This window comes from Anabrus simplex, chromosome 1 (genome assembly GCF_040414725.1).
Source record: "Anabrus simplex isolate iqAnaSimp1 chromosome 1, ASM4041472v1, whole genome shotgun sequence".
Classification (NCBI taxonomy): Eukaryota; Metazoa; Arthropoda; class Insecta; order Orthoptera; family Tettigoniidae; genus Anabrus; species Anabrus simplex.
Window position 1 is genome coordinate 347,461,193 of NC_090265.1, and position 24,351 is coordinate 347,485,543.

At 38.0% G+C, this 24,351-nt stretch overlaps 1 protein-coding gene across 1 annotated transcript in view; it reads right to left on the reverse strand.

Annotated features, from left to right (window-relative positions):
- Positions 1–24,351, reverse strand: part of LOC136856779 (phospholipase DDHD1) — a 252,026-nt gene that overhangs the window by 136,878 nt on the left and 90,797 nt on the right. The window contains exon 3 of the mRNA XM_067134884.2: positions 8,493–8,621. Within this exon, the coding sequence (XP_066990985.1) occupies positions 8,493–8,621 (129 nt within the window). The remainder of the gene's footprint in view (positions 1–8,492; positions 8,622–24,351) is intronic.

The window sequence follows — 24,351 nt, forward strand, 5'->3', positions numbered from 1 at the left end:
TAGAAAAGGCATTCGATAATGTTGACTGGACCAAGCTTTTTCAGATCCTGAAGGTGATCGGGATCATGGTGTCTACGTGGCAAATCCAACACCTTTGAAAGCAGAGTTATTTAATTTTCAATGTTGGCATCCCGGCGAATACTGATCTATCTGTAAGAAAATGGCTGATCAACACAGGCAAGTTCTTAGCAGCAGTGCTGAAAAACAATTAAACAAAGGTCGGAAACGTAGAATTAACATATCTGAATGGAAGGATAATAGAAATAAAGCACTGAGGAATGCTGGGGAGCCCTACAAGAGCAGGAAAGGATATTTTGTTCCAGGAAAATGTTCATCACAACAGGTGAGTGGAATAGTGATCTAACCTTAAAGTGTACTGAAATTTGTTTATATAGTTATATCTATGTTCATAATCATAAGCAATGTAAAGTGATGTATTTCAGTACACTGTATTTAATTCAAGTTATATTCAGTGTACAGGAATGATGATTTGAGAAATCAAAGTAATTTAAAAATATTATTTTTAGGTTAATGTATGCCACTGCCAATATCAATGTGGAGAGGTTTTGCCAGATATGAAGAAGCTGTTGTTTCGAAACTTCTACCAACTAACATATGATGAACAGTCCAGGTTTTTAGTAGGGTGTATAACCTTAGAAGATGTAAAACGCAGAGAAGTTGAGGAAGACATATGAAGAAGACCAGCAATCTTTAAGTACAAACTTTGTGTGGATGGCAAAACATACAACGTATGTAAGAAAATGCTACTTGATGCATTCCAAATTTCTTCTCGTCGAGTGCAAACACTTCAGATGAAAATTAAAAGCAACCTTGATATTTCTGATAAGAGGGGGAAGCATTTTAATTGCCCCATGCAGTGGCCTATAATGTTAAGCAACTTGTAAGAGATCATATTAATTCTATACCTGCTCAAGAGTCATTACTCTATGTCTGTCCAACAGGGGCTTTATTTAAGTTCAGAACTTTGTGTAGAAAAGATGTATGATCTTTTTAAAGAAAGCAATACTGATGCCAATTATTGTCTACGTAGCACATACAGAGATATATTCCGAAGTGAATTTAAATTACGATTTGGAGCACGGCGTTCAGATACTTGCTCGTACTGTGATGTACTGTATGTCCAACTTGTAGCAGCTGACACTGAAGAACAGCAGGGAAAGATAAATGTACAGAGTAAGCTTCATCATATGAAAGCAGACCGTGCATACAGTGCTCTTCATGATGATACTGAAATTGCAAAGAACAACTCTGAGTATGGGTTACTATGTACAGATATGCAGCAGGTACTGTTTTGCTCTACGCTTCACCATTCATCCATGTTCTATCAAAGACAATTATCTACCTACAATCAGGACATTCACGACATGGGAGCAGATAGAGCTTTTTTTCATATGGAATGTGTCAGTGGGAAAAAGAGGGTCTTCAGAAGTTACATCATGCATTCTCAAGTACATACAACTACATTTTGAACCACTAAAACAGGGTGAAAGGAAGAGATTGGAAGTTTGGTCTGACCGCTGCATTGGACAGAACAATAACTGGTGAAGCATAGCTCTTTATCATTATCTAATTAAGAAGAAATATTTTACAACCATTGACCAAAAGTTCTTGGTCACTGGACACAGCTTTCTTCCCTGAGATAGAGATTTTTCAGTAATAGTGAGAAGGAAGAAGAAGGCAACAGTTTATCACCCTAAACAGTGGGTGGAAGTCATCGTTAATGTGAGTCCTGGATTTTCTGCATACCAGAAGACTTTGTTGATTTATCGATCATAGAAGACATGCTCAAATGAGACCCTAAATTTAAGATCACTTCGTACCAATGGTTATGAGGAACCCAATAGACTTCGAGCTCGAGTCAGTCACAATATTCTTCAGCCTTGGTTCACTTGCAAGATACCTCGAGCCTACAAAAGAAGTTACCAACTACAAACACTTCCCACAGGTCTATGTCAACAGTATAATGAAGGTATTGCTATAAAGAAAGCAAAGAAGAGGGATTTATTGGATATGTGCAAGTTCATCTCACTCCAATACCACGAGTTCTATCAAAATCTGAAAGAAACTGAAACCTTTACGTTGAACAAGTTATTAGTGCAGCACCGCGTCCACTCACTAAATACTCTATTTTTCAGGCGTGGAAACTGGTAGATGTAAATGAGATGAAAAAGTTTCTACGACTAATGTTTTTAACGGGAATAATTCAAGAACCAGATCTGAAAATGTACTGGACAGAGGACACTATTTTTGGTTCAGAGATTTTTTTAGAAAACCATGACATGAACCCAGTTCGAAAACTTATTGTCGTTCTTGCACTTTAGAGACAGCAGTCATTATGAGGGGAATCCTGATAGGCTATACAAAATTAGACTGATTATCGAAAGGCTCAGTGACCAGTCTTCAGTTGTGTAACCTCCGGATTGGAAAATTGCCCCTGATGAAGGAATGTTAGCTTGAAGGGGCCGCTTGAGTTTCTGAGTTTACAATCCAGGAAAAATTACAAAGTATGTGATTATGGTAAGGATGGTGTGTGAATCCCCTCCACGGTACATGTGTAAGTTGAAAATCTATGATGCAAGTGGCATGAACATCCCAGGCACTATATTTTGACCTATTAGATCCCTACCTTGGCCATGGGTATACAGCGTACATGGACAATTTTTACAACAGTGTAGGCTTAGTTCAGGAACTGCATGAATGAGAAATGGCTGTATGCGAGACAATAAGCCAGAATAGAATAGGGGACTTTCTGAGGAATTCAGTGAAAGGAAGAAGTTGAAAACAGGGGAAATGACTTTCAATAGGGACAATGAAGTACTGTTTTGTTTATGGAATGACAAGAAAGTAATTACCATGGTTTCAACTATACATTCTGCAGAAATGGCTTAAGTTCCGAACAGGTTTGGGAAAATAAAAAATATAGTAGAACCTCGATAATTCGAAATCAGTTAATTCAAAATCCTGCCTAATTCGAAGAAGCTCTCATTCCTGGAAACATGAGATATAGTTTTGCATGTTATTTAAATTGTTTAATTCGAAATATGGATAATTCGTAATTCGAAGAACAATGTTGGTCCTATTACTGAAATTCAGCCTTTTCATTAAAAACTGACTCTTCATTTTTTTAAAATAGTATATTACAGAGTAATTTAAATTCAAAATTTCCCCCGCATCATGATAGAACGCATCTTCCGGAACATGCTGGGGTATGTTGACCGACCAGCAGTTACAATTAGACAATGACGAAAATGACGATCAAAATTGTATTTATTCATAAAATAATGTCGAAGGATGGTCAAGTGACCTGTAATTATTTCACTCACTTCGGTGCGTCTACAGTGTGCTTCATATTTTCTAAGTCTGAGGAATGCCAAAATATCACGTAGCAGGCAGTGTGTGGAGAAGAAGAATCCGCGAACACTAGTGATTAAATGTGATAAATATCATTTTTGATCTGTATTGATGATATTTGATTGGAATAATAACAATAAGTTATTTTATTCATTTGACCACCTAATCAATACAATAAGTCTTGTCTTTGTTGATTTACATTGGCATGTTAACTAAAATGGTACATGTTTCGCCTTGTATACAGGCATCATCAACCATTGCCTTAACCTTGAAATAAAATCAGGCACCTGATTTTCATATAAATAAAATAAAACGAATTTTTAAAAAACCTTGGAGAGACTTGAACTAAAAGTAACATATGGTAAAAGACTTGTACAATGTTGGTTTTAAAGTTACAGTTGTTGCATCTAAAACGGTATACTCTTCTTACATAGGTCAAACTGGTCGTAACTTCAAAATTAGGTACTTTGAACACGTTAATGCAATAAAATACAACAGATTTTCGGCAGTGGGGCAACACATACATGACACAAAACATATTTTCACTACAATAGACCAGAATATTGAAATTCTCAGCACTCTAAATAAAGGCCCTCTCCCAGACATCACTGAAAACTGTTTTATACACCTTGACTGGTTTTTCAATCCAAATCTTAACCTGAATGATATTTCTGAGAAGCCCAATGCCCTTTTCGATTTTCTCATCTCCATTTTAAATAACCTGAAGTCAACAAGTAAGCGATCAATCTTTCACACAATACCCTCTCATGCCACTTCCCCCTTCCGCAACACCCCCATGATCCTCCTTAGATACCCCCCTATTTTCCTTTCCCTCCCACCCTCATTATTCCCCAAAACTGTTTCGAGTTGAGCCTCACATTGTAATTTCTTTTAAAAAATTTCTTCCTATTTTTATATATTTTTATTTGGTTTTATTCCTTTTAACGATTTAAATTCTTTTCAATTTTATATATCCGCTTCGAATTGTCAAAATTAAGTCCTACACTGTTTTCCTAAGACGTCACCTTTTACTCTTCGGCTGGAGAAACAAATGCCTACAAGACCTGCCTAGCAATAACTATACATAACTGCATATCACAAGTTCAATTTCATAACAAGTTATCCTTCAAGTCTGCATATTAGAACAAATCCTTTAATTCGTTATCAATCTCAAATATTCTTTTTACTCTTTTGACTGTGATCATTGTGTTATGAACATCAACTCGAATTGCTTCGGCATGAAATAGTGTTCATTTTTTGCCTGTGATCATTGTGTTAGATCTTTAGATCTTTATGGCTTAATTTTTGCACTGCTTTGCTAATTGGGTGATGATGACACTTCAAATGTGTTGAAACCGGTCCCAAATGACCAGGTTGTAACTTCTATTTGGTTCAACTTAACAACAGAGTATTGAAAGGTGGATCCTTCCTTCTTTTCAGGATATGAAGGTCTTGTTCTATTGTAGTGAATTTATGTCCTGTGTCCTTCATGTGGTTGGCCATTGTGGAGAATTTATTGTGTCTTTGTGCAATGTAATGCTTGGCGTATCTGGTGGAGAAGCTGCGGCCAGTTTGGCCAACATAAGAAAAATCACATGTAGAGCATTTTAATCTGTATATCCCTGATCAAGAGTAACTATTGTCTGTGATGTTAATAGAGTTATGTTTAAAGAATAAATTACGATTAGTGTTTTTTGTTGTATAGGCTATTTTTACATCGTGCTTTATTAATGAATTGGTTGTCGGATAAATACTATGGTTAGTGAACGTGAATTTAGCGTATTTTGGTTTGACGGGTTGCAATGGAGTTAAATTTGTAGCTAGCTTTAATTTGGTTTTATTGATGATTTTATTAATTATATCTGTATTAAATCCGTTGAATTTAGCTATTTCTTTAATGAATTGTAATTCTTTCTTTAAATTACTAGAGGACATAGGGATTTTTAATGACCTATATATTAGACTGTGATAAATGGCTTTTTAATGTGAGTTGGGATGTCATGATTCATTGTTTATGGTTGTTGGAGAAAAGGTGGGTTTTCTGTATATTTGGAAGTTGAACTTGTTTGATACTCGTATGATTCTGATGTCTAGGAAATTTAAAGAGCTATTGATCTCATCTTCTTTAGTGAATTTAATGTTATCCAAATTGTTAAGGAATGATAATATGTTATCACTGTTGTTGATTTGTTTATCTATGATTGCTATGGTATCATCGACATAACGATGCCAAAGACAGAGTCCGTTGATGTTATTAATAATCTTACTGTGTTCAAGATTATCTAAGTATATATCAGCTAATATTCCAGATAACTGGTCTCCCATCACCAAACCTTCCTGTTTGTAAATTTTCTTACTGAAGGTGAAGTAATTGTTGTTTAAAACGAAACTAAGTAATTTTAACCATTCATCAATTTCGGTTTTACTTAATTTGCTATGTTTCGACAGATTGTTCTTTATGATGTTAATAGTATTATTGATAGGGATATTTGTATACATGTTGGTGATGTCGAAAGAACATAAAATGTTGTTTGGTTGCAGACTGAATTTATTTAGGGAAGTTTGATCGAGTTTTTTATGGGGTTGGAGTTGTGGAATTTGAAATGTTTTTTTAGGAATTTGTGTATCAATTGAGAAGCTTTATAGGTAGGACTATTCATACTATTAATTATAGGTCGGATGGGGACCTCCTTTTTATGACTTTTGGGTAATGATCTTACTGTAGGTAATTTTGGGTTCATTATAGTTAATTTCTGATAATCTTAATCATTTAAAATGAAGGTAGAATTTTTAAGAAGGTTCTTTAAGTTGCACAGTATATTGTATTATTTGAATAATGTAAATGCTCTTGGATACATTTTGGAAATAGTTTTTTCCATGGCATTGAAAGATCTGAACTGTGAATCAAGGTTAATTGTATGCAGTAACGGGTCTTAGAATATTTTGTGACGCAGCAAGGGTTGGCGTTTCTGAATTCGGAGAGAAGTACCATGGCGGGAAGTCGTACAAGGATAGCCACTGTTCTGTGTTGTAATGCAGATGGAAGCGAGAGACTTTCTCCCTTGCATAAAATGAATTTCGTTATAAAGCCCGTATTGTCGTACGTTTACTTAAAAGGTATGTACAATACTAAATTTTTTAAAAATTTAATTATTTAAATAAAATTTTAAAAATAACGGAACATGTTTCATTTATCTTGTAGACATCAGCCGAAAAGTTTTAAGATTAAGAACAAAGAACAAGGACAAAAACACATTAAAAATAATTCGGACTGCCGAATGCATCAGTTAAAATTTTTAAGAATATCCTGGAATGTTCTGAGCACAACACTTGAATATTGTTAAAAGTGAAAATTAAAATAATGAACACATGAGATGGTTCAATAAAATTTGTAATAGTCCTTCTTAACGTGATGATGCTGTGTTGACATACAATTTGCCAATGCGTCGGTAGAAACTTGGTGATATGGAGCGCAATGTTTAGTTCCAGTAGAATGAAGATAATTGTTAAACGTATGTTAAACATGAGTGAGGGTTCCAATAAAATGGTATTGAGTTTGTCTTGTTGGCGTGATGATGTTAACAATTCTTGATAAAAAAGTAGGCGGAATATCTGATTGTGATGATGATGAAGTCTACAAGATAGATGACATGTTCCATTATTTTTAAAATGTTATTTAAATAATTAATTTTTTTTTTTTTTTTAGTATTATAATGGTGGAACATTTGGCCATACCTTTTAAGACTTTCTCCTCTCATCATAGGAAAGTTTGATAAGCCACGATGTTGTAAACGCATTGGGTACTCTCCGTGCAAGTACAGGACATCAAAAATGCATACAGTACAGTATTCCAATTAATAAAGGACTTGTACAGGGGAGCCAGCATAGATTTCCCCTCGCCTACTCGTCCATGGCTTTGAACTGTGAATCAAGGTTAATTGTATGTAACGGGTCTTAGAATATTTTGTGAAGCGGCAAGGGTTGGAATGTCTGAATTACGAGTTGGTGGTTAATTCGAAATAATGTAATTCGAAGTTGACTTTTGCATCCCAACAACTTTGAATTAACGAGGCATTACTGTAATCAGTTTATGCATGGAGTGGATAAAGCTGACCAGTATTTGTCAATGCAAAAAACAGTAAAGTGGCCGAAAAATGTTTTTGTACATTTTACAGTACAGATTTTTAAATGCATTCAGACTTTTTCAAAAATCCAGTAACTCAAAAATAACTTTCCTGACATTCATGCAGACAATATGTAGAAACTTCTTACAAGACAGTGAACATGAAGAACCATCAGAAGCCACAAATATTTCTGTGTCGCAGGTCCCATCTCAGTCTTCAGTAGGCTCATGAGCATCTATGTGTAGTCCACGATGCAGCCCCCTAAGCGAACTCTGGCTAATGATCCATCATTTTGACTTGATGAGAAAAGTAAAAGAGCATGTACTTCATAAAAACCCAGGCATGAAATCAGACAATTTCCCAACTAGACGGTGCAGAGTGTGGGCGAAAGGCAACATCTGGCGTGAAACCAGGTGGTTCTGTGGAAAGTGTGGTGTGCTTCTCCATCCACGAAAATGTCAAACCCGGTACCACAAGCCTCAAGTCATCATCAATGTATATTAAAATTTTCAATATTGTACCTATGATTGTTTTTGTACAATAACATTTAATGTAAAATAGTGCACTAAAGAGATGAGGTGATATAAAAAGGCTGGGCTGGAGGTTTAAATCACCTGCTGAGGAGCTGGAATTGAAAGTGTTAAAGATTTCAGGAAAATTTCAACAAAGTAATCAATAAGTAGAAATGATGTATGAAATCCCATAAAAAAGGAGGTGATATGTGGCACTGCTTGGATGTAATGACATGGAAAAACCTCATTACAAATAACTTGTATATACGAAGAACAAGTTTATGAAGAAGAGATAAATAAACAATATTCCTCCATATAAATGCTTTAAGTACCAGTATAAAAACAAAACAAAACAAGAAAGATCCAAAAGCCTTGACATCATACACAACTCTACTGCTCCTCTTTGCTATAAATAGAACAGGAAACTTTTTAATACACAAATGGCTGTAGAGGGATTTATAAGAAAACAGAAAAATATACTCACATTTTTGGAAGCCCAGTTTCTGCGTAAAGCTACGGACCAACTTAGATGGTGCAGCTTCACTATAGAGGTAAACTTCTGTAGGCGAGTACCAATCAACATGAAACTCAGGGAATGACAGGGTACGCAACACTGAAAAATATTTCAAACATATTTCGAACTAAGAAATACAAACAAACTTTTATAACAGAAGAATTACATGTCAACAAAGACTTTCATCCAAATTTTATCATTTTAAATCATTTTAAATCTGAGTTGTTCAAGTAAAATTTATTCTGGGACAGGACAGGCTTTCTCTGTGATCTATAGTTATCTGTCAATTTTGAGAAGTAAAGCAAGCAGGGTAGTAGTTTAGCGTGACTACTGATATTGAGATCGTAGCCATACAACCTCAGGTTTTGTGTGAAATTTGAATAACAGACACACAAATTTTCATTTCAAAAATCCTACTTGTATTGGTCAGGATTTGAACCATAGCTTCCTGAGTGAGAAGCCAATGACAAAGCCACTACGTTACCATGCCGCCTCCTGTTAATTTCATTCAGTTATCACTCCTATAATATTGAACATAAAAATCATGCAAACTGTACTGAGCCCATGCATACGCACTCATATTATTAGTATTGGATAACTGAAGTAATATAATTGGCTAACGAAGTGAAGTATAACCGAGTTACAGAGACTAAAGAATTAGAAGGGTCGGAGAGGACGTAGCGATAATAGAAGGGTGAAGTTTTGTTAGGCGACGACAATAAGGATTGTAAAACACTTCGCCCGAAGAGCATATCTTAAGAAATAAGGTGGCCTATAGGGGCAGTATGAAGAGAGGCAGGCTCAAGAAGGCAACAAACGTTTTTAAAATCCTGTATAAATACATGCAGCTGCAAAAATATTTTATGAAAGAAGTTTAAAACAACAGAAAATGATTTTAAAATAAATTGAGCCGTGACGGAACAAACACTCTTAAGTTAAGCCTTATGACACGCACATACCATGACGAGGGCAAAGCGATAATAAAGTGAAGGAATTAAAAATATGGGACAGCATGACTAATGTTAAGAGCGCTAATGCTCATAAGAAAGGATTGCCAGCTAAAAGGTGACCATCCAATCAAATCAGATCTAGGAACCAAGTTGTGATCCCACTGGCGGGCATATTGGGGTCAGAAAGAGGGGAAGTTGGCAAAACAAAAGCTGAGAGATTTTAAAAAACAGAATCTTTATCAAAAGGGTAGAGAAGGGTCCACCTAATCAATGCCATTAGCTTATATATTGTCCTATATAACTGTCTACCCTTTGATAGTGATCAATTGTCAGTATGGACCATAATGAAATTCATAACTTATGAGACAGAATCTTAGTGTTCTACAGTAATTCCTACGGTGATTTTAGTACTCGTATCTTACAGTCATTCGTACTTAGTCTCATTCGTAGTGATTCGTATCGACTTATCTGCATCGATTCATTGTTACTCACTTACTCAAGAAAGACTCAGAAATTTCAGGAGATGTGAATATTAGCAGTCTTTGAAGCTTGTAGATACTTAGTCCAGTTATGTAGGTGGTTTGAAAAGTTCTCGGAATGTACTAGAATTAAGTATCTTACCTCGGTGAAACTGCTTTTATTTTTCAACATAGTCTCCCTGTAGATTAATGCATTTGGTCCAGCGATGTTCCAATGCCTTGATCCCATCTCGAAAATGAGATTCCTCCAGGCCTGCAAAATACTTCTCCAATTCGGCTGTCAGTTTTTCCCTTGTAGAAAATCTCCGTCCAACGACAAAAATTTTCAGCTTGGGGAATAGATGAAAGTCTGATGGTGCCAAATCAGGTGAATAAGGTTGATGTGGCAACAATTTGTACCCCAGTTCAAGAAGTTTTGCCATGGCAATAACACTTGTGCATGGCGGAGCGTTGTCCTGATGAAAGATGACCTTTTTCCTTGCGAAACCAGACCTTGTTTCGCGTATCTTTTCCTGTAGTTGGTCTAGGAGGTTTGCATAGTATTGCCCCATAATTGTTTGGCCAGTAGGAAGATAATCTATCAGCAGAATGCCTTTTGCATCCCAGAAAACTGAGGCCATGACCTTTCCGGCCGAACACACTGCCTTTGCTTTCTTTGGTGGTGGTGAATCAGCATGTTTCCACTGCTTTGACTGCTGTTTTGTCCCTGGGGTATAGCAGTGGACCCAAGTTTCATCTGTAGTCACAAACCGGCGCAATAAATCTTGTTGGTTGCACTGAAAACGGGCAAGACTTTGTTCGGACATTTCCAATCTGGTGCGTTTATTGTCCAATGTCTAGAGCCTTGCGGATAATTTTTTCATACCCACTTCTTCGGTTAAAATATAATGTACCCATTCAGAAGACATCCCTACAGCTTCAGCAATCTCCCGCACTTTCAGTCGACGATCCTCCATGACCATTTTATGCACTTTTGTGATAAATTCTGGGGTCGTAACACTTTTTGGCCGTCCACTACGCGGATCATCATCCAAGCTCTCCCGACCAAATTTAAACTCGCTGGTCCACTTGGCAACAGTTGAAAATGAAGGAGCAGAGTCCCCCAGTGTGTTCTGAAAGTCGGTATGAATTTCCTTTGCTTTCATACCTTTCTTTACAAAGTATTTAATCACTGCTTGAATCTCAGTTTTTTCCATAGTCAAAAATCACTACGCGGGAACAACAACAAAGAGTCGTCACTACCACACTCCTGCAGCTAGAGCACTGACGCGCCACGTGTTCACTCACAAAGGATGTGTGATTATTGCGCGGGATCCTCGTTGCTCTAGCCCTGACATCTAGTGGTGATTCTGAGAACTTTTCAAACCGTCCTCGTATAACTGTATTCAGTTGAGAGTTAGGTGATTACGGACAGTACTCAATCATTCGCACGGGTCATGTGGAAATAGACAGAGGGGAACATGTGTTCCGGGAGAAAGGCACGTAAAGTGAATAGTTTCTCATTCAAGATTTAAAAGAACACGATAAACAGCACAGACAGACCATCATTACATATTGTACAGTAGTAGGAAATACACGAGAGTAGACAGAACTGCCAATATAAATATCAGAGTAATGTTATGTTTAGTCTATGTGCACCTAAATACCGAACCACATGTACAGAAATAGAAGAAAGTGTGGGAAGTTTCTGTCGGTCATCCGTAAACCAGTGATTGCAAGTGAAGATAAACTTTAGAAGGACAGCACGAAGCAGTGGTAAACACATAAGACACGAAAATAGAATAAATCATGATAGCCAGTCAAAATGATCAATAAGTTATAAAGTTACTATTCGATAACTAAGGTCCACGTGATGTTACAGAGTGTCACAAGGTCACCAGGCTATTGACCTGTCCGAGTTTGTCTTGGTAAGTGTGCTATTTACTAACTGATGAGCCCAATTTAGCACACTGGGAAGAAACGCTGGCAACCAGGAATGAGTTGGCTGGAAAATGTATAATTTCCGATAGCGGACCAACTATATTGGTATTAACTCAGTGAGGGCCAGGGCCAGGACCTGAATGGGAGACACCATGGTCCAGCCCAGCATTCAGGGAGCAGCTGATTCAATGGGAACCAACAATGGCATCATGATGGGAGTAAAAGTAGCATGGAATGACCCCACGCTGGAGGCGGGATGATGCTGACCGAAGGATTATCGCTCTGCAACACGATTTTATATGTCGGAAATAAATATCACACAAGAACACGTTCACTTTCTTATATAAATTACTTTATTGTCACTGTAAGTCACAACACACAATTATACACAGTAGCAAATGACACAACACTTAATAGCGGAGTATCCTGAAGTCGATTCTGACAAGTACAGATATCAACAACACTGACTTGCGCACTATAACATACACTCTCTTGAACTCGCTGACTCCGCCTTGGAGCCCAATAGTTACTTGCAGTCCATCACTTGCCTTCGAGTCCAACCCGACTCCAAGTCCAACACTGACTGAGTCCTGACTTGACTGTCTCACTGACTGACAGCTTGATATATATACTATTCGATCAACCATCTAAAATTATTGATTTCTGGAAGAGTTCTTACAACACTATAATGGAACACACTCAAAACATCGATCGACAAGCTAGTCGAATGGGTACTCGAACTTTCGTTTACTGTTTACCAATACACATGGAAATCTCTACAACATTCCTAATGTCTCTACATCTACAGTAAGTTTCCAGAACCATTCATATATACTAAATTATAGTACTATAAGTCTAACATACGAACATTATGGAATTTTCTACCGCTTTCGACTATATAGATTTTGAGGTTAAACTTATACACAATATGTATTTGAGGTTATACAAAGTTTATAATACATATTTACAGGGAAATCATATACCAGTCATGTTTAACATTTAATAAAAGATAATTTAGCATTAAATAAACTAGAACTAAAATATATTAAACATAATGATTGAAGGTTTTACACCAGTTACGATGTCGTACCTACGACAATTGAGTAGTACCAAATTTTAGTATGTAAAAACACACATAGATGTTTTAGAGGGAAATTTTTGTAAATACAGGCTTTTATTATCATAGAAACTTGGAAAACCATAGTTTTTTTATTTATTTACAATTTGCTTTACATCGCACTGACACAGATAGGTCTTATGGCAACGATAGGATAGGAAAGGCCTAGGAGTGGGAAGGAAACGGCCGTGGCCTTACTTAAAGTACAGCCCCAGCATTTGCCTGGTGTGAAAATGAAAAACAATGGAAAATTATCTTCAGGGCTGCCGATAATGGGGTTCGAACCCACTATCTCCCAGATGCAAGCACACAGCTGCGCGGCCCTAACCGCACGGCCAACTCACTTGGTGAACCGTAGTTTTACAATGCAGTAAATGACAGGGATTTGTGAAAGAAACTGAGTGCATTTGTCTCATTCCATTCCATTTCATCTTGTATTGTTGTGGGAAGTTAATTTTAAATGCATGGGAAACATTTGAGATAATTTGTAAACGTAGATAAAAGGGGAGTCAATGTATTTTTTCTTTTGCTAGTGGCTTTACGTCGCACACACAGATAGGTCTTATGGTGACGAGAGTCAATGTTTAATGTGTTATGTAATTCAAGGGATGAAGCCAGAGATATGCACGGGGCGAAATGTAAAGTCAACTCATGGAAGTATTAACTTCATGCATGCAAGTAGTAAATAGCATGCACGAATGAAGTTGCTTTTCAGTGTGAAAGTGTCAACTAATTTATTGATGTGGTTATTGTGCGTTTCTTATTTCAAAATCAATGTTTAGAAAACTCTATCAGAATTTCATAAGATGATGGTTAGAGTAATCTATATTGTGTTTCTTGATCACGTTAAAGTAAATATTACGATGGAAGCTATTGTAGAGTTACCAAAGGCAGTTTATTTCAAGGATTACCGGATGCAGTTAACAAAATGGAAATTATTATTAGTTGCAAATTTGAATTTAGTTAGAATGGTGACTAGAATTAGAGTAGGAGTCTTGACAGTTATATAGATGACACCTGAGAATAAACAGTGTTAATGAGAGTGCAGATTTGGTAATTAAAGTGAGCAAAATTGGGATTTTCAGAAAGGCCGCAAAAGGTAAGATAATGTGAGAAGGTAGACAAGCCTTGGGTGCATAGGTGTGATATTACGGAGCTGTTGTTCTCAGGGTAAGAGAGAATTCCTGTCTACGCGCGAGAGAGGATATGTGTGTGATGTGTTTGTCACTGTTTGCTGAAGGGATATGCCAGCAGGACCACAAATAAATTATGTGAAGCGCCAAGGAGTGTCCGCAATAAGTTGCAGAGGCCTATATTTTGAAGTTGTTAGCACCACACCGCTCAAGAGGATAAGTTAGGAATTTCCATGAGCAAGAAGTTAGACCAGAAGAAACTGCAGGATTGTGAGATTTAAGTAGGATAGATTAGTTTCCGATAGGATTACCAGTTAGTATCAGCATGAATGAATATGTGAGAAATGTTGAATGAGAGCGTACTTGAAAGTGTATGTGTTGCAACGGATTGGCATAATATTTCAATAACCTGTGTGTGTTGATCTGCACTATGATTTATATTATGTAAATAATATAGTTGTTGAAATCCAGGCAATGGTTGATAATCATGTTTTACTGATGTTAATATTAATTAATTAATTAATGTTATTTATTTTACGTCCTACTAACTACTTTTACGGTCTTTGGAGACGCCGAGGTGCCGAAATTTAGTCCCGCAGGAGTTCTTTTACGTGCCAGTAAATCTACCGACACGAGGCTGTCGTATTTTTTTTTTTTTTTCAATTTGCTTTACGTCGCACCGACACAGATATGTCTTACGGCGACGATCGGATAGGAAAGGCCTAGGAATTGGAAGGAAGCGGCCGTGGCCTTAATTAAGGTACAGCCCCGGCATTTGCCTGGTGTGAAAATGGGAAACCACGGAAAACCATCTTCAGGGCTGCCGACAGTGGGGCTCGAACCCACTATCTCCCGATTACTGGATACTGGCCGCAATTAAGCGACTGCAGCTATCGAGCTCGGTGGCTGTCGTATTTGAGCACCTTCAAATACCACCGGACTGAGCCAGGATCGAACCTGCCAAGTTGGGGTTAGAAGGCCAGCGCCTTAACCGTCTGAGCCACTCAGCCCGGCTGTTTTACTGATGTTGCGTGTGTAATTGTTAAGATAGCGAATCACTCAGGATGTGGAGTAACTTATGCTAGAAAGTAGTCTTCCCCAAAAAAATGTCTAGGCTAGGACTCAATGATGATACATCATGATGAGAAAGCGCTCTATCCTTCGGTAAAGTGGTCAAATATGCAACTGTTAACGATGTTCGTAAAGACGAAAATGCACAGATTTTGAGTTCCAGACATTTGTGAAATGTTTTCAGATGCATTCTTAGGCATTTACATTCATGTCAGAGTAGTTATTGGTTGTTCATTTTTATGTGTTTTTTTTGTAAGATTATTTTTTTGCATTCATTTGATTGTTCTTGCGAGAATTTTACCTACTATAGATAGTAGTGATGTGATGTACCCCAATAGTTACCACATACACTGTGATCACCTTTCTTGAAGATTGTGTTGATAGTGTCATTTTTTAGTTTGCTGGGTACTTCTCCGACTTCCCAAATTGCTCAAAATATCGGTTTGAAAATATCATTTGAAAAAAAAAAAAAAAAAAAAAAACAGAAATTATGCTAACTCAACTGCCGCTTGCAAACAAAATTAAGCCGGGAGACCAAGAAATAAAAATTGCAGAAAAATTTAAATATTTTGGTGAAGTAAACACCTATAACCTGAACGAGAAAACAGCATGGCAAAATAGAATAGATAAACTGGTTGCAGCACAGCATGTTACCAAGAATACATATAATAAAAAGTGTGTCTCAATAGCAACCAAATTGAAACACTACAAAACAGTCACCCAGCCACAAATTACATATGCAAGTGAAACATTATTCAAAATAACAGAGTTGCAATAGACAGAGTACTCAAGTTAGAAAGGACACTAGTAAGGATCTGTTCAAATAAAAATTATCAAGTAAATAGAGTCTGGAGACTAGCTTCCAATGAGATAGTTTATAAAGAAATAGAACCTGTGACTAGCACAATGAAAAAGAAACGAATATCATCCTTAGGCCATCTAATACGGTCAACAGAAAATAGAATCAGTAGAAAAATTATGGAAGAATAAGAGTAAGAATAATATTAAGATGGATCACAGAACTTAAAGAAGACATGAGAGAGTTGAATATTACAATAGAAGATTTAAAATACAAAACCAATACACTCAAAATATTGAAAGATAAACACACTAGACTACAGACAAAAATCAACAAGCAGAGAATAGGAAGAGTGATTCCAGAAGCAGAAAGAAAATTACATTAAGAAAGGATGAAACAGTATTGGGCTGACAAAAAGAAGAAAACCTCCATAAACCTGACTAAGTAATCCTATGTTGGCTAAAAAATTATTATTATTATAGTTATTAATAATAATTTTTAGCCAATAATAATAATAATAATAATAATAATAATAATAATAATAATAATAATAATAATAATAATAATAATAATAACACCTGGTCAGCTTGCGTGGGGGTTTGGCTCTGAATTGAGTAAGAGCTAAGCATAACTCTGTGTAAGACACTGGGGTGGGGACCCTCAACCCCGACACGGCGCGTCCCAGTGACTGATAGTTCCAGTAGATATGCAGGACAGGTATGAATAATGGATAGCCAAATTAGCACCCATAGATCAACTGAGATAATGGGAAAATGGTTAACGGCCTCAAAGGCAGAAGAAGACATATCCCAATGGCAGATGGGACGGAAGAGCCAACTCAAATCCATTTTGCATCTGACTTGCAGCAAGCGGCAAAGTGGTCAGCGTCTGATCACCAGAGGTGCGGATGGAAATTGATGTTCTGGAATTCACCACTCCAATCCTAAGAACTGGACCTAGGTCTAAACTTGTGATAATCAAGTACCATGAGACGTGTTAGAAATCAAACTTTTACCCCAGGTGGTAACCAATCCATTACTGTCAAGAACAGTACAACCAGACTGTCGGATTCTGGGGAGTCTGGAACTGACACACAAACAGAGGGAGTTGAAGACCTCTGGCCAATTTCGCCCAAACAGCAAAACCTTTCTTCAGAACATTAAACATAAATACTCTCATATGAGCAGGAAAATTGAATGAACTAGAACAAACCTTAAACAAACAAGAAATACAGATACTGGCACTACACTCTTCAAAATGAAAACAAACAAATTCTCAAAAACATGCCACTTTTAGAAGTCGCTTTTGCAATCACGAAAAACATACCCAACTCAATAACAAATGTGAAACCTGTAAACGATAGACTAATGACAATCACCGCAAAGTGTGCAAATAAAACATACACACTAATTAATGCATACATGCCAATCAATGAGGACAACAAAACAGACCGCAAAAACGTAGACAAATCCTGGGAAACTCTAGAAGAAATAATATCCAAAATCCCTCCAAACCACAGCAAAATCTTACTAGGGGACTTCAATGCATAATTAAGCAAAGATTGAAAACAAAGAAAAACAATAGGAAAATACCCAGCACATAAATGGACCAACCAAAATGGACAAAGATTAGCTGAACTCTGCAGGACATTCAACCTTAAAATCATGTCAACACACTTCAAAATGAAACCATCAAAACAAATGATAGAGATCACCGAACACACTCATCGGCGAATTCCAAATTGATCATGTAGTGATCTCTTATCCAAACCATAGAGAAATTATGAAATGTTCAAGCCAGAAGGAGTGCAAACATAGACTCAGATAATTACCTGACAAGAATCAAACTACAGTTGAAACCTTAGAGTCACAAAGAAGAAACCATTAAGAGGCAGCCGGAGCCACTTATAGATCCACCTTTTATTTCAAAATATTGCCACTAGTATCGTTGCTGTCGATAGCTAACTCCACTGATAGTTACATCGCGGGTGCATAGATGCCAGATAGAAAGGCCTAGGCCGAGCGAGCGATTCCCCTCTCACCCTCCAGTTTCACATAGTCTGTCACCAGGAAGTTGTGATACAGTACTTGCACGGAGCTGATGGTATTGACATTTGTACAGAATGTGAAACATTCCAGGAAATTATTGAGCATGGGTTAGTGCTGAGCAAAATAGTCATCATAAGGCACTGTTTCCGACAAAAATAAATGAAATGGCGTATGGCTTTTAGTGCCGGGAGTGTCCAAAGACAAGTTCGGCTCGCCAGATGCAGGTCTTTTGATTTGACACCCGCAGGCGACCTGCACGTCATGATGGGGATGAAATGATGATGGAGACGACAGCCCCCATGCTAGATAAATTAACCCATTATGGTTTAAATTCCAGACCCTGCCAGGAATCGAACCCGGGACCCTTGTGACCAAAGGCCAGCACGCAGGACACTGTTTCTGATGTTGAAATGTAGTGCATCAACACCGTTCCCGCCTCAAGTCTTTCCCTGTACCGGCCATTCAGTGATACATCATATAATTCTATCGAATGAAAATACAAACTGATATAACAGAAGTTAATTCATTTACGCATTTTTTAGTCACACAGTGATACTTTGGACATACGATAAAGATTGTAACGCGACCAAGAACGGAATTTTCCAACAACCCTGAGTAAAAAAAGCTTTACACATTTATAACAGTTTTTTGCCCTTGGAAACAAACAGTTCTGAAATATATAAACAATGCATAAAACATCCATTGCATATTGTGCTAAAATTTGAATTCGATCAAATAACTTGTTTTCGGAGACGCAGAGGTGCCGGAATGTTGTCCCGCAAGAGTTCTTTAACGCGTCGACCTTCCAAAACCACTGCACTGAGCCGGGATCGAACCCGCCAAGGGGCAGAAGGCCTGCGTTCCAGCCTTCGAGCCGTTGTGAGAGTATCTTTGTCTTTACAAAGACGGATTTGAAGTCGTATGTTTTCGTATAAGTTTTAAATAATAAATGTTACAGCATCTAAATATCCATTAGTTCTGTATTTCATGACTTGAGTGGAGTGTAATTAGAGTAACTACTGCTAAAAAAAAAATACCACTTCATTCTCGCTCTCGGTGACGTCAGGCGCTTTAGCCAATAGCAACGCTGCTCACCGGAATGACCTATCTGACCTGTGAGTTATTCTAGTTACGTTGGAAAACCCCATTTCCAAGAAATACAAGGATTGTAAATGACGGTTTTGTATACCTACCCGTTATGAAACTCTGAAACGGTGCTGGTAAAGAACGCAACAGCTGAGGGGCACTGCAACTTTCCTCTGTAGGTGGGGGTAATAGAATAACACCCACAGTATCCCCTGCCTGTCGTAAGAGGCGACTAAAGCGGGCCCCATGGGCACTGAACTTGGGAGTCTGGGTTGGCGACCACGGAGCCCTTAGCCGAGTCCTAGCTTTATTTCCACTTACTTGTGCTGGGCTCCTCACTTTTATATATCCTTCTTCTTCAAGTCTCTTTTTTTCCTTTTTTTTTTTTTTTTTTGCTTTACGTTGCACTGACACAGATAGGTCTTATGGCGACGATGGGACAGGAAAGGGCTAGGAGTGGGAAGGAAGTGGCCGTGGCCTTAATTGAATCGATTATTTCAGAAAGCAGTCAAGTGCCAAAAAATGGAAAAATGAGTTAATGGCAGAATATGTTACTAAGAGGGTACACGCACATTTTGGTGCTGAAACCAGTCAAGAAACGTCGTCCTATAATGGTCAGGCATTACGTTGAATTTCGTATTTAGTTCAGAAACCAGTTAAGTGACACCACTTGGTTGGTTTCCGCGGTAAACTGCTGGTACCTTTCCGATTGGCGCTGCTGTTCTGAATCCAGAATAACCATCTGTTCATTTGTTTTTGTTGTCATTGTTGTGTTTCTGGAATCGCATGTTCCTAGTTTTGTGAACAACTGATTCAAAAAGTGTTTCTTTTGTTTAGTGCAGTGTTTTTTATATTCTTAGTGATACGAATGTCTGAAAATTCAGAAGTGGGTTCGAATCCCACTGTTGGCAGCCCTGAAGATGGTTTTCCGTGGTTTCCCATTTTCACACCAGGCAAATGCTGGGGCTGTAACTTAAGGCCACGGACGCTTCCTTCCAACTCCTAGGCCTTTCCTATCCCGTCATCGCCATAAGACCTATCTGTGTCGGTGTGACGTAAAGCCAAGAGCAAAAAAATTAATAATAATAATAATAATTCAGAAGACGAACCTGTATCTAAACAGGAAACGAGGAGTGGTAGACAAACAAACTCACACGCGTAATATTATTCGGAATGCAAGGGTAAAAGGAGAAGGTTATATTTCTTACTTAGACAAGGAAGTACCTGGTCTGAGCCCTGCATTATTCTTTGTTACTCTTCGTTTTAGGTGCCCATCAATATCAAGAAGATTCATGAACTAAATGCCTTAAAACCTTACCTGATGGAATATGAACACTTTCATGACAGCATTTTACAATGGCCTACTACAGATACAGAATGTGCTGTGGAGTTTGTTTATGAGGACTGATTACCTCTTGTCATGATGAGCAGGCATTGCTGATTTCATCCTTTTGTATCAGTAATACAGTCTAAACCTATTAAAATATGTTTTTTTAAACAAATATGGGGTTTATGACAAAATCCCTTCAAAATTCAAGAATTATCCCATAAAAATATGTTTGGAACACTCGTTTATTTCAGAAACTAGTTAAGTGGAAATTTTTTCCGGTTTTTTACAGCAAAGTTAATAAGCACAAAATATTTTTCCTTAGATAGAAATCATTAAGAGATATAATACTTTCAAGCTAAAATATTAAAACCCCTACCATAACATTTTGTCTGATGCTAGACAGTTTTTTTATAATTTTCCCAAAAATGACAGACTTGGCGCTTGACTGGTTTCTGAAATAATCGATTCAATTAAGGTACAGCCCCAGCATTTGCCTGGTGTGAAAGTGGGAAACAACGGAAAACCATTTTCAGGGCTGCCGACAGTGGGGTGGTGGTGATTATCGTTTTAAGAGGAAGTACAACTAGGCAACCATCCTCTATTAACACTAATCAGAGAGAAAAAATTGAAGGGATCCGACACTTTGAAAAATGAAGATATCGGTCAAAGGAAGACAAGGACCACGAAGGGCGTGAAAATGAAAGACTCCCTAGCCCTCGCAAACCTAATAGCGTCGGGGTCGGAAGAGAACAAGAGTAGACCAAAGGAGGTCGGATAGGATAGATGAACATGAGGAGCCTGGAACAAGTAAGTGGAAGCAATGCCAGGACTCAGCTAAGGGCCCCGTGGTCGCCAGCCCACGCTCCAAAGTACAGAGCCCCATGGCCCCCTATTAGTTGCCTCTTACGACAGGCAGGGGATACCGTGGGTGTTATTCTACCACCCCCACCCACAGGGGGGCGACAGTGCGGTTCGAACCTACTATCTCCCAAATACTGGATACTGGCCGCACTTAAGCGACTGCAGTTATCGAGCTCAGTTCATCTCCTTTCAGAAGATCGGCTACCATCATAGAGATTCTTGCTTTGGATGTTGCTCAGTAGTGGAACAGTTGAACCAAGTTTTCCAATTATCAATCCAAGGAATGCGCCTTCTTCCTGGTCTTCTTTTGCCTTGTATCTTCCCTTGAATAACCAGCTGCAGTAGAAGATATTCTCTTAAAATTTTTAGTTGATTAGCTACACTTCACGGAACCCAATTAACTTATAGCCCAGCCTTTAACGTATGAATAGTAAGAATTGGTGCAAAATGGTTATTAGTGTTAAAATAACTATTTAAAGAGAGGGGGGCGATCCTTTTGGGAATTTTTTTTTGGAAAGTGCGCAATTTTTGCACCTCATCTATCCTATCCGACCACATTTGGTCAACTCTTGTTCATTTCCGACCCCGACGGTATTATGTAAGGAGGCCTATGGAGTATTTCATTTTCACGCCCTTCGTGGCCCTTGTCTTTCCTTGGGCGATACCTTCATTTTTTGAAGTGTCGGATCCCTTCCACTTTTTATCTCTGATTGTTATATAGAGGAAGGTTGCCTAGTTGTACATCCTCTTAAAACAATAATCACCACCACCACCACCACCACCACCACCGCACTGCAACTGAAAAACGGTTATATTCTTGTAATTGTTTCATTCAACAATTGTTGTATTCCCGAAACGGTTGCGTTCTATCTGTCCCAGCTGTAATAGGTATTACAAACAGTGACACATGCACGGAGCCTCAAGGAGGGTTGTAATGCAGAAACAGGGGAGGAGCGCCTGCAAGCCTCGTATAGAGAGCAAGGGAAGCAGTGCAGCGGTGAGTTTCCGTGCACACTAGTAACAAACGTAGATTTAAACACATATCCAGAGGCAATTCTAGCCCTGGCAGGGTGGGGGCCTCAGTTTTAGTGAAATAATTATTTTTAAATTCCTTGATTAATAAAGAAATTGATCATTTACAGATATAACGTATTTGAAATAAACATGTTAATGGTTGTGCTAATGTTGCCCATTGTATTTTCATAAACATGGTTACTTTACTTTTGAATTCCATTACCAAGACATTCAATTCCAAACAGCCCCCCCCCCCCCCCCTCATCATTTTAAGTATCTTTTTTTTTTGCTAGTTGCTTTACGTCGCACCGACACAGATAGGTCTTATGGCGACGATGGGACAGGGAAGGGCTAGGAGTGGGAAGGAAGCGGCCATGGCTTTAATTAAGGTACAGCCCCGGCATTTGCCTGGTGTGAAAATGGGAAACCACGGAAAGCCATCTTCAGGGCTGCCGATAGTGGGGTTCGAACCTACTATCTCCCGAATACTGGATACTGAATGTAGGATGCTAAATGGTTTATTTTGTCACCTATTCAATACATATAGGTGATGAAATAAACCATTTAGCATCCTACATTCAGTATCTTCAATACGGATTAGCAATGATTTTTATCACTTGCAATACTGGATACTGACCGCACTCAAGTGACTGCAGCTATCAAGCTCAGTTTTTAAGTATCTAGAACTGCCACCGCCCATATTGTAATAGGCTACAACTGAAAGAGGAACAACATTTTATTTATAGCAATTTATTCTTATTCAACTAAATCTTAAAATAGTTTTATAAATGTATACACACAGAGATAATACAGAAACATTAGTAGCAACTACTATTCAGTATGCGGATTCTCAACCACTACTGCATCTCTTTCTGTAACGTTACGCCATTTAGCCATTCTTTTAGTGAGATATGTTTGTAGCTTATTCGAACTGACGATTCACCTCCAACCTACAATTACCAATAAAAATAAGTTAATTGTCTTAGTTTGAATAATAAGCATCATTGCGCCACTAATATAACAAAGACAATTCAATAAAGTCGGATAACACCTACCTCAGATAAGGCAGCTGTTTTAAGTTCATTCGCAATTTCATGGTGTTCTTTGCCAACATATTTGTCATATTCTTCGGCGTGTTTTAAAGAATAATGTCGATGAATGTTAATTTTTTTTGCTAGTGGTTTTATGTCGCGCCGACACAGATAGGTCTTATGGCGACGATGGGATAAGAAAGGCCTAGGAGTTGGAAGGAAGCGGCCGCAGCCTTAATTAAGGCACAGCCTGGTGTGAAAATAGGAAACCACGTAAAACCATCTTCAGGGCTGCTGACAGTGGGATTTGAACCCACTATCTCTCGGATGCAAGCTCACAGCCGCGTGCCTCTAACCGCACGGCCAACTCGCCCAGTGTTAAAATTTTTAATAAAGTTTAATGTCTTATTATAAATCAAGCATTTTGCCATTCCATTGCACTCGGTAAAAAGATACAGCATAATAAAACACAACAAAATATAACGTGCTATTGAAAGGTCATACGACAACTAGTGAGTAACAAAGTATTGTCAGCGTGTCCACTCCCGCTTGTTATGAAGCAAGGGTGAGGAAGCGACTGATAGTAGCTGAAGATCTCATTCACCATATCCCTGCATGGGTAAGAGCTAATCTGTCATCATCCCTCTTCAAGAACAAGGCTTTGTGACGCCGCGGCATCTGACGGAAACTGGCTGAACTACCAGCACTAGAATTCGGCTGACACTCGTCAGTCAATAAGCAGAGCTTTATTAAAATCACGATTAAATATATAAAGAATCCCTAATTTTGAAGTATGTTAAAGTAGCCCCTTACAGAAAAAAATTAACTTCCCTACGGTATAGTTTGCTTCTAATTTGAACACCATCTTGACCTAAAACAAGTTTAGGAAAACCGTGGTTCAGAGCTCAATTACATATGGAGATTCGTTATTTTAACTACCATTTTATAACTACATTTGCATTTCTTTTTGAAATGCTTTTACACTAGTGG